Source organism: Oenanthe melanoleuca, chromosome 2 (assembly GCF_029582105.1).
Source record: "Oenanthe melanoleuca isolate GR-GAL-2019-014 chromosome 2, OMel1.0, whole genome shotgun sequence".
Classification (NCBI taxonomy): domain Eukaryota; kingdom Metazoa; phylum Chordata; class Aves; order Passeriformes; family Muscicapidae; genus Oenanthe; species Oenanthe melanoleuca.
The window spans coordinates 138,180,960-138,199,316 of NC_079335.1; the positions used below are offsets into that span (position 1 = coordinate 138,180,960).

Sequence of the window (18,357 nt, forward strand, 5' to 3'; positions counted from 1 at the left end):
GTCCTTTTGTGTGTGTTTGATGCAAGGACTGATATTTTGTGTGGATTAGTGCCTTCCAGTGGCAGTGGGGAAGAGCAGGACTGCTGGTAAATATCTGTTGTTGTTTTTTCCTAAATTGAAAACCCACTGGTCAAATTTAGAAGTTAAAACGTGTGTAGAACAGCATTAAAATATACCCAGAAGGGAAGTGCAGGTAGCCAGGCTGTGCTAGCAGTGTGCTGACTCTGTGGTTCCTGAGGGCACTGATGGGCTCCCCACCCTACCCACAGCTTTTCCAGGGTCTTCAGTCCAGAAAAGTCCTGCTCTGGAAAAATGCAGTGGCTGTGTCTCCTGGGTACAAGGGTCTACCCTTACTGACACCCACAGCTACCCCATTTTAAAAGACTGTGATTCTTGTTCTCATTTCCTACCAGTCTGAAAGACAGGGCTTCAGTTCTCAGGAAAAATTCCCAAACTAAAAGGTTCCCTCTCAGTAACCACAAGCAACTTCCCCAAGCCCTGAAGGGGGATAGATTTTGGGTACACTCTAATCTTCAGTGTTTATTACTGGATGCTTCCATTAAAACCACGTTAAGAAGGCTGTCATCTGTGTGTCCCTTTTTGAGGCATCTGATGCTAGATGCTCCCCAAACCTACATAACTCTTTTAGGCTCTGATACAGGGTTATGGGATCCACTTTGGAGGCACAACTGTGTGCCTCTATATTTCTGTTCCATCCAGCTGTAGGTATGACCCTCAGCCACCTTCTGACACCATGTTTTGTCTACACTCTGATGCCATTATTTTCCCTCCTTCTATCACCTTGTGTCTGAGGTTTCACAGGAAGAAAACCCAGAATACATCTGAAGAGGACATTTCACAGATTTAAGTGTGAGAGAGCTGCAGATGACCAGACATATGACGTTGGTTTTATCTGACCAAATGTTTACTTCTAGAGCTGAGCCAGGCACACATCCTTTTGCAATCAATGGAGTTCAAGGCATGAGTCATTTTATCCTAAAATTCAACTCATGATTATTAAAGCTTGCCACTAGTGACAAACAAATGGTGTACAGTACCAAGAGAGTAAGGTTTTGCTGACAGTGAGTACACCCACATCTGCAGTACTTTAAGTCCTGGTAGCTTTTATTTTCTGGTGGTTTAGGAGAGGACTGTGGTCATGTTGCCCTGTCAGCACACCCCTGGTTTGCCAGGAGTTCATTAGCTATGGCAGATACTGCAGTCTTTTGAATCAGTGAAGTTCAAATAACTCCTGCTTTACCAGAAAAGAGGATTTTCTTTGTTGCTGCAGAAGGAGGAAAGATGGTTCATAAGAGGGAATAAAAGAGACTGGATTCACATGACTAATGGACTTAGATACATTTGAAAAGTGTGAGCTATACATTTTCTAGTAAAGGGCCCATCTCCTCACCAGGATTTCCTGTGCCAGAGGGAAGAAAGTTACAGATTGCTTTGCATTTTAAAATGAAAGGGGAGCTGTTTTATAATCTCTTGCTGAGATCAAAGGAGAAGGGAGGTAAATGCATCTGTACTTCTTTCTCTGGTGCTGCACTAGCTATTTAGTAGAACTAATGGAGTCTCCAGTGTAGAAGAGACAGAGATTAGCCTCTTCATCTCTACTAACTGTAAAGAGTCCAAAAGGATTAATATTATTGAGTGAATTTCAGCTAGAAAGTAGGAAGGAGATTCTGTCTCCCCTCTTCATCTTTTAATCTTTGTTTCCAGAAATAACTCTGAACCAGGTTTTCAGCCTCCCACCCTTTCCTTTTGGGTTTTTTTCCGTATTATTTCTTAGTAGGAACAGACTTGGAAATATCTAACACCCCTAAGAAGATTTGGCATCATTGAATTTTTGACAAGTTTGAGAGAGAACTGAAAAGGACTAATGAGACTGAATAGTCATGACAAGTTTATGGGATCAGAACCTTAACTGGTTTGAAACAGTGTTATTCCACTGACCTCAGCTGGCATGACTCCATGTATGTTCATATAAAGCCACAGACACTCACTCCAGCTAAAGATCTGACCCCTGAAATGATGGAGTCTTAGCCAAAGCAAACTGAACTTTTGCCATGAATTGGTATTCAAAGGGAAATAATTGCTAATTCAGTGACTCCCACTGTTTTATTGCAGCTGCTGGTCGTTCTGCACTGCAGAAAATCTTTACTTTTAACTGGTGAATCAAGAGTTTCCCCAGCAGCTTCAATGCATGGAAGATCAGAAGTGCAGAAGTGTGTTCACAGTCCTTCCAATGTTTGTATTAGAAGACAAGCCCTACAGTCAGTTCATGAAGCAAAAGTGAGATACTCAAGAGAAACCTTCCCAGCTAGACATTTTGCCTTGCTGTCCTATTAGCTTTACCAGTAAATTGTGAAAAAACATCTAAAATCCTGGTTTAGATGGCACTTTTGGACACATAGGGAATTCTCATAGTCAGGGTTAATTTTGTGTAGAAGGAGCCTGAAAGAGCTCAGTGGGACCTGTTTTCAGTACACCAAAGCAGTAACCCTGGCATCTGTATTGATGCTACAGCACTATCCAGACAAATTATTCCTCAGAATTGCAGAATTTGGAGCTGAAGAAAGTAAGCAACCTGCTCAGGAGATTACTGCTCTTCTGTTCCTCTTGGCAGCCACTGAAGGGAGATGAGAAGGAAAGAAACACGATAAAAAGTAAATGGCACTTTCCTGCTAAGCTAATCAGTTCTGTTTGAGAACAGAGGCCCGTGCCAACTGCAAATCAGTGCTCTAAATCACTTTCATTCTTGTGCAAGTCCTGCTGCCATGGCAGCTGCTAACAAGGGAATAAAGAAAATTGTTACTGGGTATTTAGTAGACTTTTTAAGTGCTTGTGTAAAATAACATATTTAATTTAATGCAAAGTTATAAATGTAATTGGAGTTTATGGACATTATAGCAGGGAAGAGAAGAAACAGATTCCTCTTTCTGCACAAAGAGCTGGTTTATGTTCCCAGACTATGCTTAGCAAACTCTGTCTGCAATGTTAAAGAGCAGCCTTCCTTGTTGGATTTTAACACCTCATCATTTTGTTAAGGGGTAAACACTGAGATAATAATATGTCTGATATTTCATGTGGTTTTTAATTTGTTCAAGTTGCAGAGCAGAGCTAACACATACTTAACCTCAGGAGCAAATTAATACTCTTTAATGCCATAGGCTGTATTGACTATGTCTTCACTGACTACTAAAGAAAGCCAACAGTGCCTGCTCCAGATGTTGATATGCACAAAAACATGTAGATTTATCAGATAATCCCACTTAAGACAATAACAACTGTACCAGGGGATTTATTTAATGGTGTAATATCCTATTTTCTTTTTCCTATTATTTTTTTAATTATTCCCAAGTAATGATCTTACTTGTCCCTAGATGTGACTGGAACTATCCCTTCCTGTGGCAAGTTTCTGCAAGTTTTCAGTGGTGTATAACACATATAATGGTTTGTGTTGGGAAGGAACCTTAAAGGCCACCTTGTTCTAAACTCCCTGCCATGGGCAGGAACACCTTCCTTTGCTCTTGAGGAGGTTGCAGTTTTCCTAGAAGGCTCTGTTTCTGCAGCACTCTTGGAATTTTGAGCATAAAATAGAGGATGCACTTCTCTGAATTCATGGTTTGAATCACTGTTGCCCATACAGAGGAGCCCAACTTTGTCATCATTTAAATCATCAATCATAGCTGTGCAGTGAAAAGCTTAATATAAAATACCCATGGGCAAGCAGTAGACTGCCTTCTCTTTAATTACATCAATCCTCAATCACCCCAAAGCAATGCCATCCTTGGAAGTACTAACTCTGACAGGTAGTACTTCTGGGAATGCCATAAAAATGCCAGCAAAGCAGCAATGGCAGAGAAAATAAGCTGCCTCATCTTTGGAGAATTATTGAACTGTACTAACATTCAAGGGTACAATGTCAGCACAATGCAGAAAGAGTTAGATGCACAACCCCCATTATTATTGTTGATGGGAGTCAGGTGTCAAGTTCCCTTTGCATCACTCTGAAAACTTGGCCTTCTTTGTAAAGCCTTAGCAAACTTTTCCTTTGTCATCGCTCTTAATTGAGGAAAAGATTTGAAGCCATTTGTCCTAGGATTGAATGAAGACTGAAAAAGTAAAAAGAAAATACTAACAAAGTAGCAATGATTAACCTGAGACTTTAAGACTGTTTACAAGCTGTGATGAAAAGTTTAATAAATATTGAAGGCTCATGCCTTAACAGTGAAACTGGAGGAGTTGCTTTTTAGTCAAAGGCACTGTAATACCAACAACACCCAGCATAGACCCAGGACAGCCCCTAACTCCTTCCAGCTGCCTCAGCTCACAAGGGGTCAAAGGAGAATTTAAATGCCTAAATATTTAAATCACTGGCTCTGTTAGTAGACCTGACTTCTCTCAGTAGGATCTTGCCTGAGAAAGCCCTGCAAGTCTCAGCCCTCTTATATCACCATAAATTGTAACAGTAGTGCTGTTGACTTTCTGCCCACAAACAGATTAGTTAACACAAGACTGCCTCATGTTACCAAGGATAAATCAGGGCAGGAATCAGGTTAAATATTAGGGCAGGAATCAGGCTAAATATTCATTATTATTCTGGAAGTACAAGAGGGAGAGGTCATACTTGGCTGCTTACAGCAGATGAACAGAGAAGAGATTTTAAAAAGCCTTTCACCACTAATTGCCACCTGGAGCTTTCTGATGCAGGCCATTCACTTCCTAATGTTTCAGCAGGTATTCAGTTTGGGAGGCAGGGTTACAGCTCACAGAGGAGTGCTCACCAGCAGTGTCTGCACTCAGCTGGGGCTGCTCCACATCAGTCCTATAGTCAGTTTTGGAAAGCAGATGGACAGCTCTATCTGCATCTGCATTTGTGGGCTTAACTGCAGATCAGCAAGTGAAACCTTAAAAGAACTAAAAGAACTGTTTGTGTTGAGGTGAAGCACATTGCTATGCCCATGTTGGGTGACCCACTTTACAGTGAAACTATCATTTTACAGAGTACAAAATAACTACTTAGCTATTCATCCATATTGCACCTACACAATTATCTTTACAGTTTCTCCATGTAGTAACTCAAGTGGGAGCTCTGTGAGCACAAAGGAGTTTTGATCCCCCTTTCAGTAACATACCATTCAGTTCATTACCCAAACTTATGCATAGATCAAGGACTGAAAATATCAAGGAAACCTGTCAATAGGGGAGCCTTCTTGCAGGGGCTGTATTGCTCAGGGAAGCAGGACATCCCCCTCTGCACCTTGTAGTCCAGCCACAGGCAGTGTTAACACCCACCAGAACACAGGTTAGGATTTCCCAGACAGGTAGCATAGAAATCATGTCTCCTAACTTTGGACATCTACAAGTTAGTCTTTTAGCCTAAATCAATAGTCCAGGTCCCAGGTAAAATCAATAGGCACCTGCTGGGAGGGCTTTATTGCATTTATCTCAGCAGGCATTTATTTGTACGTGTCCATGCCAGTGACATCAGTCCCTCCCACGGTTGTTCAGCCTTTCTGACAGCAGATAATGGCTGAACTTGGAGACAGAGTTTGGAAAAGTGAAATTTGATGTTAACAGCTCAGCCTCACCTTAGAATTTATCTACCTGAGTGGACTGCTGGCTTCAGAAGATGGCAAAACCCTTCAAAATCAGGTAGTGCAGCACAAAGCCTTGTATCCTCCTTGTCCTTCTTCATGCACAGTGCTGAGCCTTAGCCTGTACTGCTGCCTGCAAAGGCAGCTGCTCTGCCCCCCTCCCCTCAGCTCCACTGGCTCCAGGCATCCTTTTAAATACCTTTACTAACTGTGGTACTCTTACTTTGGGTTGGACCACTCACATTTTGCATAATCATAATTAATTGATGGGTTTAAATTAGTGATAGGCAAATCTCTCTTAACCTAAACCAAGAATTTTCCTGTAGTTTTCTGTTCCAGCTTAGCAAAGTCTCCTTAAGTAATGCAGATTTGTAGGTAGACACAGGCTGATGAGAAACTAACTCCTCCATCCTAGTACTGGCCAAACTAGTTACCCATATGACTGAAGACTTTTCTCTTTGATAATATTGTTTGGCATACAATAAGGTAGTCATAGTTAATCACACTGATTTATTGTCTGCTTAATAAATCCACTGGCTATTTTTGTGGTCTTCTTGCATCTCTATTCAGCACACGTTGGGAACTGGTGGGTTTCATGCTATTATTTTCTCTGTGCTTCTCCTGTTCTCTAAAGTGATGACATCCCAAAAAATAGGGATTAGAAAAAAAAGAGGAAATAAAAGCCTGTCACAGTTTATAGAATGCAAAATAAAAATATTTCCAAAATGAATGTTCAAATAGCATAAGAAGCTTGCTAAGATGTGGATTTTAAACTGCCATCTCCAAGCCACAGCCAGATCACTTAGAAATACATAATGTAGTACACTCCACGGGCAGACAGATGCACATAAACTGATAATAACTCAAGAGTTTTTATCTCTATGTGTCCTCAAGCAAGGCATCAGGAGAGAGAAACACTCTTGCAACAAAATTAAATAGTTTTAGATCTAATTTTACTAGGCTGAACTAGATTTTGAATTGATTTCCAAGGAATCTAGCAGATATGTTACCTTTCTTATAAAAAATCCATCAACCACCTTGTGTTTTTACTTACTTTGCTCTTTACTGGAAGTAATAAGAAACTAATATTTCACACCACAACATGTTTCATTCTGTAGAGGCCTTTCATGGTGATGGAGCTTGGAGTGGGCAGGGGCAGAACACCAAAATACACCCCCTGAGATTTGTCTGTGCAAGTGCCTATTTGAGTTCATGTGATAAATCTGCAGCTAGACCCCCCTGTTTCCATTCCAGAAAGGCAGGAGAGCTGCAGGACATACCACTGTAGAAAGAAATTATGTCCTAATGCATGATGTGATCAACTAAACAAATCCCCATGTACCTCAGACCACATTGAATGAATCCATACAAATCACATGCATGGGGTTTTTGCTGGTCCTTTCTGCTTTCTAAGGATAAGCCAGAAGTTACTTTGGCCTCAGAGTAAATGAGTGCAGCCATGTGTGGGATGCAGGGCTGCAGAGGGGCCAGAGCACAGGGCATGGGCTGCCACTGCCTGTTAGGTGTTGGATTGGCCCTAGTAAAACCTTTCACACAGCTTCCCCAAAAACTTCCCAAGGGTAGCAGTTCTGGCTCAGCAGACAGCTGGGACAGGATGCACAGAGGATTAGTCCAGCTGCCAGGCCTCTGAGCTAACTGGTGTTTCACATTCAATGTTCTCTGCAGTATCATAATACCATAAACTGTTATTGCTGTTTAATATAATTGCATTTCAGAGATCTCATCTTGGACACAGATCCCATTTTGCTAAGCACTGAACAAGAATAGAGCAAAAAGATACTCTCTGCTCCAAGAACAACATAAAACAAAATTATACAGGCAGCAAGTAGATCTATTTACAGAAGACCCCTGCACTTGGCAGGCCATGTTCAACTGGCAGGGAAGGCAGGGGCAGGTGCTTCTCTGCCTGGGCTCTGCATCATACCAAGCAGCTTGTTGCCCTGTTTCAGAGAAAGATTTCGTGGCTCCAGGTTCACACCTCTGACTTCTAACTCAAGGCACAACCTGCTCTGAGCAGCTGAAAACCTTTGCCTGAAATGCTGATTACCAAAATGTTCCCTGGTTTTCTTTTTCCTTCAGTTATCAGACTAAAAACAATGTGCTCGATATTTTACATCTTCATTTCAAGACCTTGCTGGGGCAGAGAACAAAAAAGTAATGCTGAATACACTTCTTTTCTTTTAAAAACCTAAATTACTTAATTCAAATAGTCCCTTTTGTCCCAGTTTTTAAGAAAATTGTTCCAGTCAAAAATCATATTCAACCAGAAGGTTTTTCTCTCTGCATATTTCTCTGCTACCTCCAATGAAAGCTTTCCTTAACAGTTCCCACATAGGCCAGGGTGGGATATCACAACAAATGGTCTGGATTGAAAACAAATTATAAAAAGCAGACCTTTAGTATTTGTCCACCTCAAAGGCTGTGCTCTCAGGGGTGCCAAGCATCACAGCTATAGACAGCAGCAGTCCCACATATTTTAACCCTTTCATATTCTCCAGGTGAAAGGCTCTTTGTTCCCCCCAGGCTGCTCAGCCAGGTGTGCTGTTCCAATTGCACACTTGAAATACATGCAGGCTTGAACTTATCCCATGCAAGGCACCAAATTGGAGCCCTGCAGCATCCAAAGCTGCTGCTCTACCTACAGAAACATCAGCCCTCTGAAGGGGTTTAGGGCAGCCACCCTTCCAACTTAAACACGGCTGGAGGGGGTGGGCAGAGACCCTCCCAGCCCCAGGGGAGGTAATTTGTGATGGTAATTCATGGGGACCCCAGCACAGCTTTGTCAGTGTGGATATGAAAGCATCACACAGAGCCTGCATACTTGCCTGTGAAGCAAAAAGCACTAGGGCAATGCTGCATACTCAGAAACTTTTGATTCAACAGCTGGTTCTCAAACTCAGCTTTAAGGGCTGATTCTGACACCATGCAAGTAAATTCCTGTCTAGAAACTGTGCTTAAATTAAATAATGCAGCATGGTGGCCATACAAGCCATAATTTAGAAGGCTGTGAGCCATCCCAATAAGTGGCATGGTTTAAAGACATTGTTATTTTCCCCACAAATCTTCCATATTTTCCTTTTGCATTAAGAATCTTTTCATCCTGTCAGTCAGTGTCAGCCCAAGCCTGAACTGACTAGGATATGGGAAGGAAGACAAAGAATCATCTCCTGATTTGCAGGCTCTCTTTTCCCTGTATCCCCCCCTCCCTTTCAATATAAATCAAAGCTAAACACAACTGTAAAAATGTAACTATTCAAGTAGCTGCAAATACTGCTTTAGAGAAATAAAAAATAAGGTTTTCTTCCAAGAGGTTTTGCAGTTGAGTTTACACTATTGCATCATATTTGCCCTTTCCTGAGTAATTTCATACTCCACACAAACCAAATGAATTACTTAGGACTGGTTTATAATGTCCACATTGTGTTTTTAAAAGAAAACTATAGAAGAAACCTCTGACAAGTCAAGTAGCTTATGGTAATGAATTTGAATATGAGAATGAACCTAATTCAGTAAAACATTGTTAACACTGATCTGGCAAACCACTGGTATCCATCTGTCTCATCCTTCTTGTGTTTAAAAGTTGCATTTTTGAAAAACAATTATTAATAGTGCTCATTAGCTGCCAAGCAAAAGAGCATGCCACAGACTTCTGCTCAGAGATAGCAAATACCAGCAAATACTACTCACTTTTCCAAGTTTGAGCTAGAACCTGCTGCAGGATCTCATGGTCAGGGCAAGTTTTTCTGCTGGAGTCTGTAGAGATGGGAGAGGATAAAGGATGGGCCCCTTCTATAAAGGAAGTGCAACCCCCTGCAGATTCCAACTGTCTGCCTACAGCTCTTCAGCACCTCCCCACCAGACAAGCTATTCCAGCACTGCACTATCCCTACTGTTAGGAAGGGTTTTTTAATGTCTAAAGTGAATTTTCCTTGGTGCAATTTAAGTCCATTACTCCTAGTTGTGTTAATGCACATGGAACGCCGTTTGCTCCTTTCTTCCATGCAGCAGCTTTTTATGTGCTTGCAGGCTGCTGTTATGACCCCACTCAGTCTGCTCTTCTCAAAGCTAAACAATTTGTCCAACATGTATAAGGGCTGATTTTTAAAAGTGTTGAGCTCCTGCTGTTCCTGTTGCTTTTATTCTGGTGATTGAGAGTGAAAGAACTTCCACAGAGTTGATGATCAAGCGGTATTGTCTGGTGCCCTCCGAATACGGATAGGTATGAAGGGCACAAATGTGTTTATAGCTGTATATGTGCATTCTTGTCCTCACAATAAAAGTGTATTTACAGGACCTGTGACCAGCCTTCTGACTGCATCCCCAGGGCAAGAGCAACTTCACAAAAAAAGCAGGTTTTAGTGGAAACTTGCCTGCCTTATGTGTGAGGCTTTGCTGAATCGTTTGTACCAAAGCATTTTCTGTATTTCATGCAACAAATATCTTGTTCCATGGGGTTTTTTATTTAAATTATTTTTATGGCTACTGTAAAAACATTGTTCATGATTCTATGTTAACTATTTGCTGTTGCTAGAAAATATATCCCTGGAAGAGTGAATTGAAATCCCAAAACAGAAGAGTGAGGTTTTCTCTCTCTAGTAGGCTTCTCTTCAGAAGAAATGATGATTTTTGTGCTGAGAGTACTGGAGCAGATTTCCACTTTTAAGACTGTTTTTATAGTGAATGCACTACAAAATATGATGCTATCATCTTGTGATAGTGTTCCAGGGCAGCTAGAGATAAATTCCACTATACCTGCTCTTTGTCTCTCAATTTCCATTGTAAATAAAGCTTTCTTTGTGTCTGTGTAGGCTCTTATGAAATCTCTTCTTCATGGCATCAGAGGCTTTGGGTACAATGTAATGCCAGCAATAATACCTTCATGTATTACTTCTCATAAATGTAGAGATATATATTCTGCATTTCTGCAGAAAAGAGTTTTTGAAATATCTTTTTTTTTCTGCTTAAACCCTCTCTCCTAACCTTGAAAAATAACTTCCTCCAATGAATACAGAGAACATTTACAATTATAAAGTAAAAGTAGCTGCTCTAATTTTGAATTTTGGGCTACCTGTCATTGCTTCTTTTTGGGGAAAGAAAAAAAAAAGCAAGCAAAGTCTATTTTTCTTGATGATTTTTTCAAGCTTGTCCTTTATTCTTATTCATAAGATTTCATCAAACTGCTGGAAAAAAGGCTAATTATGATGAGTCTACATGATAATGATTAACCTACACAGGGACCATAAAGTGTAAATACACAAGTCTCCTAATCTTGTCAATTAACACTGAATTTCACCATTGGTAATAAAGCTGAAATTCCTCATGGTCTGTACAGCAACGGGCAATAATGTGCAAAAGATGGAAGTGCACAATAATAGCAATAATTTTAAACCTTACCTATTTTTCTGTAAACACCTTCATTTAATTTTTCTGTCATTTATCTTTCCCTTCTTCACTGGGTCAATAACTCATGTCTGCAGTGTGTATACTACAGCTTTACTCTTTTACAGAGCTTACTCAAAAACCTGCCCTCTTCCCAGGCACACACTAAATGTTCCTTTGCTTAGCCAATGGATTGACACATTGAATTATAATCTGGAACACTGGTATTGATAGAAGCATATCCTGCTGTTAGGATCTGCCTATGTTTGGTTGACACAAACCCATCCATTGCTGCTTTAAGCATGCAGCAAATTTGACATCCTTTTTCTCTGCCACACAAAATGAAATCACCAGCAAGGGCTTTGGGGAGAAGTGGAAAACAGTACCAACAAAAGTTTAAGATGGTTAAAGGGTCCCTTAAGACAAAATAAAAATTGAAATTGATTAATTTTAAATCCACATTGTAAATTTCACCTATTAATTACACAAAATTAAATCGCAAAATATCCCTTTACCTAACAATAATATAGTGTAAAACTAAATGGATTTGCATTTTGATTGGTGGCAAGAGTAAGCATTAGCCACTGCAGCAAGAAAGCACTTCCATATTGCTTGGTTAGTGGGTTAACTCTCTATGAGAAGTGAGAACATGTTCTCAGCAAAGATGATTTAGGTTTGTGTGTGACATCAGTATCTTTAGGGCTAATCCTGAAGGTCTGACAGCTGTCAGCAGTCAGGCACAGGTGGAGTACACTTTAGGATCTCAGTACCCAGACACAACAGTCACTGCTGGTACTACAGCCAGGACTGCCCTGATCCTGTGACTATCATGTGAAGCATTTCCCTTACCAAATGCAGCCTTTGGATTAGGTCCCGAAAGCCTACACTCTTTTCACTTCAGTCAAAGAAACCAGAGAAAGTCAGGAGTGAATACCAGCCTTTATCATGATCATAACCCAGCAGTCTCACACACAGTGAGATGTTGTACAGACACAGCACATTTCTCAGTGAGCAATGCCTTAGCAAAAAAGTGTCAAAGGAAAATGTTCTGCTGTAGCATTCATAAATAGCTTCATTCTTTTGTTTCCTGACATCACTGCAATCCCATAATGAAATTGCAATTGAAGGAGGTTAATTTGTGCTCTAATTGTATATTAGTCTGGGCTGAAAGGTTTCTGGACGGAAAAAGGTTTTCTTCAGGCAATCTTTTATTCTGCTTATTGTATTTACTTAACAAAGAGCAGTCAGCTTTTACAGTGAATTCCCGTAATAGAGTTGAGCTGTAATGCTACCCAGCCAAGGGCAAACACATGCAGTCATTTTTGATGGGTTCTGATAACAGTCTGTAACAAGAGCAAGGATTGTTTGCAAATGTAGGAAGAACCAGGCCAAAAAGCTAACAGATGTGCTGCTGAAAAAGTTTAAGAGCTCTTCAGCTGGAATTATCCTAGACCAGTGGTACTTTAGCAGACAAGTAGTTTGAGGAAATTCAGAGAAATATTTTCCATGGAAATATCTTTTTCTCGTGTCACTTCAAAGAACACATTCTTGGTCTGATTTTGATGATCCTGCCTAAGGATGAGGCCAACATTGTTCAGAATGTGCAGGATGCAGAGCATTTTCATTGAGAAAATAGGTGAGCCTCAGCCACCTATTTCCTCAGCCATAGTTGAGGCTTTCTAAGCAGAGAAGTACTTTAGGAAAGCAATAAAGTTCTTCAAAGTTGTGAATCACCTTTGTTAGGTGTGCTTCTGTTTCTTCTGTCAAGTAGACACTCCTCTATTATTGGTCCTCAGTAAAGTCCCCATAGTGTGTCAAAAGGAATTCAGCCTAAACAAAATAAATGCTCAGCTAAACAAACCAGATATCAAAGTAAACCATTTAAATATATATTTGTTTCTAGTGTTTGTGTTAACTTCAGCTTTTCCCTATAGATAAATCCTGAGTCAAATTTTGACCTAGTATAAGTCAGTAGCAGTTCTCATTTTGCTGAATCTGCCTCTAATGCAGAGTCTGATCATGACACTGGAAGTACATGTCTCTGCCATACACTGTCTGCAAGGTAAACAGAAACCACAGTTAAAAGCACATAATATGAATGCACAAGAGGGATATCAAATAGTGTTCTTACTGTGTGAACAATAGCTTTCTGGACACACCATAAGGGGCTTCCAAAAATCATATCAAAACTGGTACAGTTACAAGCCACATTAGTCTTTTGTGCCATCCACCACTGAGTTTTCTCTTAAGAAAAATGGTTCCTCCATTTGGGAGAGGAAAAAGCTAAGTAGATGATCTTATCCATTAGAGCAGTGCTCATGTCCTTTCTCCAAGGGCTGAATGCCTACCCTATTCCCAGCTGGACCAGTTCAAGCATCCCCTACTCTGCTCAGGCACCATTGCTGGGAAGCACAGTCAAGAAACACTCCATGGGGGCAGAAACCAGGAGGAATGTGTATTTGGTGTTTGCCTGTGCCAGCTCTTATAAATGCATCAAGGTTCAGTAAGCTTGGTGGTACTGTAGAGTCACAGAATCACAGAATGTGCTGAGCTGGAAGGGATCCACAAGGGTCATTGAGCCCAACTCCCAGCCCTGCACAGCACCATCCCCAAGAGTCACATCAAGTGCCTGAGAGCACTGTCCAAACACTTAACTCTGTCAGGCTGGTGCTGTGACCACTGCCCTGGGTCAGTTCCCAAACACCCTCTGAGTGAAGAACCTTTTCCTAATATCCAACCTAAACCTTCACTGACACAACTTCAGGCCATTCCTTCAAGTCCTAAAAGCAACCAGACCTACCAAGATGTTTTGACCTGAGAAAAAGTGTGAAGTAGTTATGAATGCACTGACTGAGTACATATCTTTTCTTCTGTTTTCTTCTAGAAAAACTAAGCATACTGTCAACCTTCATAGCACCCTTCAAGTACCTGAGTCCTGGCCCTACCACCATGGAGGATGAAGACAATTTAAGTAAGCAGTCTTTTTTCTCTGTAGATGAACAATAAGTTAAAAAATAAAATCTCTAGTGTGGAGGAGCAATTGTGGAAAAGAGGTGGTTTTGCAACTATTGGCAAGTCCTCATGTGAAATCACAGAAGGGACTTGGAAGGGACCCACAAGGACCATCAAGTCCAGTTCTTGGCCCTGCACAGAACCATAATAATTGAGAGTTGACAAAGCAGGCTTAAATAAACCAGTTATAACCTAAAAATTAACCATTCCTGGCTAATTAATATTCTCCGGGGCCCTTACACCTCAACCAACTATCTGCACCCATGACTCTAGAGCTGGAGGAAAGTCCTGCTGGGTTTGAAGGAGTTGAGAACTCTTCCAAACACCAAAAAGTCTGAGACTGGCAGTTAGGAATTAATAATCCTCAGTAAGCCCTCCCATTTGTCACCTAGAAGCAATTATTGTGTATTATCCTGCCTGCTTATTGTAACACAACTTTAATCTTAAAAAAAAAAAAAAAAAAAAAAAAAAAAAAAAAAGGAGGGAAGCTTTCTTAACCAAATGAACAATGTTTAATATCACCTACCAGATTAGCATCTTGCAGCCAGACACATGCTGCCACGTTGCTCTATTAGAGCCACTTAGTGGGAGGAATTTGGTGTTTTTCCCTTGTTGTCGCTGATCTGCCTTGGTTTGGTCATGGTGCATCAGCAAGGGGAAGAGATGCTGGAGGAGTGAAGAAGCACAGCCTGCTATTTTCTGCTGCTGAGCAGCACATGGACATCTCACTATTCTGCTGCACAGCGAAGGTAGGCAGTTACAGATCTTAGCAGAGGCAAAAAAAAATCCTGAAAATCCTTCAGAATGGCTCCCAGGAAGGCTGTATTTTCAGGAAGACATATGAGAAGTATACACACACACAGAGGAAACATATTCTGCACACGATGAGCTTGTGCAGGCACCTCCTGCGTAATAGTTCCCAAATGTGCTACTTAGTTATTTTTAGGTAATGTAGGAAGTTTGTACAAGCCAAACACTGTAACACCATTTTCTCATTGCTACTGTAACACCAAGACAGCTTCGTGCCTGCGTGGGCTGTAAAACAGCTCACATGGACAGGGTGAGCCATGTTTTCTGAAAGAGAAACAGCAAATGTCACTGTTTTCAGGGTCATCCTACCCAGTCCTCCCTTTGGTCAAACATATGCTCCAGTGAAAAGGCAGCTATTTATTTCTTGGTACAGAGAAAATGTTTAGGTGTTACTATTAGAATCTTCAAAGATTTTTTAAAAATATTAATTAATTGTATATCATCCATATTTCTGTGTTCATTTGCAGTATAGTGGCTAAATCCCACTAAAGCCTATAGCACACATGTACCTCTGGAGTAATTCCACATTTTAAAGGAGTTCAGAGATTTGCTCTGAACAAGCGGAAAAACCTTCTCCTGTACAATTTAATGGGAGCCCAGGAGAATGCTGGCAAGGTAGAGAAGTCAGTTTCTTATCCCTGTAGTTTTCTTCTCACTGAGCATCCTGTGAGAGCACTGCTTCCCCAGCTGTGCAGTATCAATGGGCAGAGTTGCACCAGCTGAAATGGATACAAATCCTGTTTCATATTCCCTTAGGCCTTCTTTACAAAGGGAGCTATGCAATTTAACTACACCTGCATTTTCAACAGGTGATTATTGGCATACAGACATGATTTTTGTGGTTTATAATCAATGAACTAATACTAGAAAAACCTATTAGAGGCACTATGCACCTTTGGAATGGAATTGTGGCACTGATGAAGGTCTAATCTTGAACATGCAAGGAAAGGACCACCCTATTCATCCCCAGAAGGCAGTTGTAGCTAAGAATGTAAGAAATGTCACAGAGGATTAGAAGTAGGAAGCCTAGCTCTGTAAATGGTCTTCAGCATTTTTTAGTGATGCTTTGAGAAAAAGGACATTTAAATGGAGATCCTCCCCTTGGTATAGCCTTCTAGCACCTAGCAAAAATGCATTCTACTACAGCTTGCACGTGAATCATCATATTTCTTAGACATCAACAGAACTGTCTAGTCCTCTCCAGAGCCCAGAGATACTTCTGATCTCAACAACAGCCAGGAACAAAGAGTGATTTAGTGTTGTCAAAAAGTGCACCCTTTTATTGCTTCAAACCTGCTGTCTCCAGTGCTGGGAGTGCATGAAACAGTGCATAATCATTCCCTGTTCACTGCTTAAACCTGTCTGCCTTTCATGATGTTACAAGCCTGTGCCTGTCTGTGATCTTTAATCGTGTCATCCCCACTTTGCCATGGGACCAAGGCAGATTATCACCAGCTACTGACAATTTTGAATCCAGGTTGTGCCTCTAGCAGGAGCTCATGATTCCTGGGGATCTCATTATGGAGTGCTGCCACAGGCACAGGCTCAGGGCAACACACACCTCCCCAGTGTCTGCAGAGGGAGCTGATGGTCCCCAACACACTGATTTCAACCACTGCAGCAGTCTTGAAGGACACATTCCAGGCTCAGATTCAAGGTACTGAAGCATGTTCAGTTATGAGCATGTTGGTCAAATTCCTCTTCAGACAGCATGAGACCCCAGCGCTTTTGTTTCTACAATGTGAGATACACCCTCACACTGTAAGACTGTAGAGATACTGTCTCTAAGAAAAAAAGTGAATATCCTATTTCAGGAGGCAGAGGTCCAAGCAATCCCTCACCAAAACTATTCCCTTATTTTTGGTTTGAAAACTGTGTCTATTGCTATCATTTGGATTTCTCTGGGACCTAAAATGTTCTGGCTCTGATTCAGGAAGGCATGTCCTTAGGTCTGTTTCTGCCATGGGCTGCCCACATTTTCTGCTACATGCAGTTCTTTGCTAATTTGGGCAGAGCACATCAGAATTCAAGTATCAATCTCAGTCAGGTCATTAGATCATTATTATCATAACGTTTCAATAATGTAGTGTCCATTTTAATTCAATAGTAAATACACTAGCAAAAATGCAGATGCCACCTACCACCTCTCCTTTCCCATCCTCCCTAGAAGTTGGCTTGGCAGCAGAATAACCTTCAACAGGAACAATATTATCTCTTCAAATGTAGCGTGGAGTATTGGATGGTTAGTTCTGCAGAGCCCTTAAGACCCAGAGACATAGTCAGTGTCATTATTAGTGATGCATTATAGTTCTGAAATGCTCTTGATGATGCAAACTCTCTAGGTTAACTCTACTGTGCATAATGACCAAAAGGATAAAAACATGAAAGAGTAGTCAGAATATTGAGGAATAGTGCATAAATAAATATATTTCACTAACTGCTTTCCTTTCTCTCATTCAATTACTGAAGCAAGATCACAATGTCTCCTGTTGCCTGTGAAACTGTAAAAATCAATTAATAAAGTTAACTGAGGAGATATTTCAGTGCAAAGCTGCAGGACTTTTTTAGAAATCTTATACAATAAATTAGAAATTATTGCCAAAAAAACTATGATAGTTTTCTTCCTCCTTTTTTTTTTTTTAACTCTATCCCCTTTCAATGTTATTTTTCTCCAACCTTTCATCATGGGAGAACCATAATTTTTTTTTTTTTTCTGCAAATGTAAAGAATATACTTGGGAAAGTCAAGAACAAAGACATTATGAGAAATAACAAGACTGAAAATGATCCACAGTTTTGCATTTTCCCTGTGTGTATCCTCTGACTTACCCCTTTCCTTTTAGTGCTCTTCATTTCTAAAATTGCTTGTGATTGTTCTATTACAGCTGCTTACAGTATTTATCTTGTGTAGTTTGGTGTCATTTGCCTGCTTTGTCTGATTTTCACAATAGAAGTACATGTGCCACCATTAGAGAGGTAATCTTATGTCTGCTACACAGAGGTCTCATAAAAGACACATTTCAAAGACTTCCTATTTCAAAGATACCTGAAAGTATAAAGTAATTTCACATTTCCTGGCAGCTGCCAGGGATCACACAAGCCCATCAGGCTCACAGACTTTCTGAGGCACTCACTGAGTTTAGGCTGCCTCTGCTTTACAGGCCAGGATGACTTTTGGCTGCTGCAGCTCCTACTGAGATCCAGGAAGAACTGAGCTGTTTCCTGGTCTTTCAGGACCAGGAGCTCTAAAATCTGGTTGGCTGTAATGATACTTGCACAGATTTTCTTCACTGTGACGAGGCCAGAACACACCATAAATGCAGGCATGGCATTACTGTGCATGCCCAACATCCACATATCCTTTGTGCTTGATCTCTAGAAGTTTTACACTTGCATCTCTGCATTTTTTCACTTCATCAGAACAAACTCTCTGTTGGCCAAAACATGGACCAGACAATTTTATAGACACAATTAAAGACAAATAAGTAATGTTTATTTTATAGTTTTAGTTAACCATTTTTTGTATTGAG

At 40.7% G+C, this 18,357-nt stretch overlaps 1 protein-coding gene across 1 annotated transcript in view; it reads left to right on the forward strand.

Moving 5' to 3' along the window:
* The window catches only part of ADARB2 (adenosine deaminase RNA specific B2 (inactive)), a 299,653-nt gene that overhangs the window by 178,992 nt on the left and 102,304 nt on the right, over positions 1–18,357 (forward strand). The window contains exon 2 of the mRNA XM_056485576.1: positions 13,891–13,977. Within this exon, the coding sequence (XP_056341551.1) occupies positions 13,891–13,977 (87 nt within the window). The remainder of the gene's footprint in view (positions 1–13,890; positions 13,978–18,357) is intronic.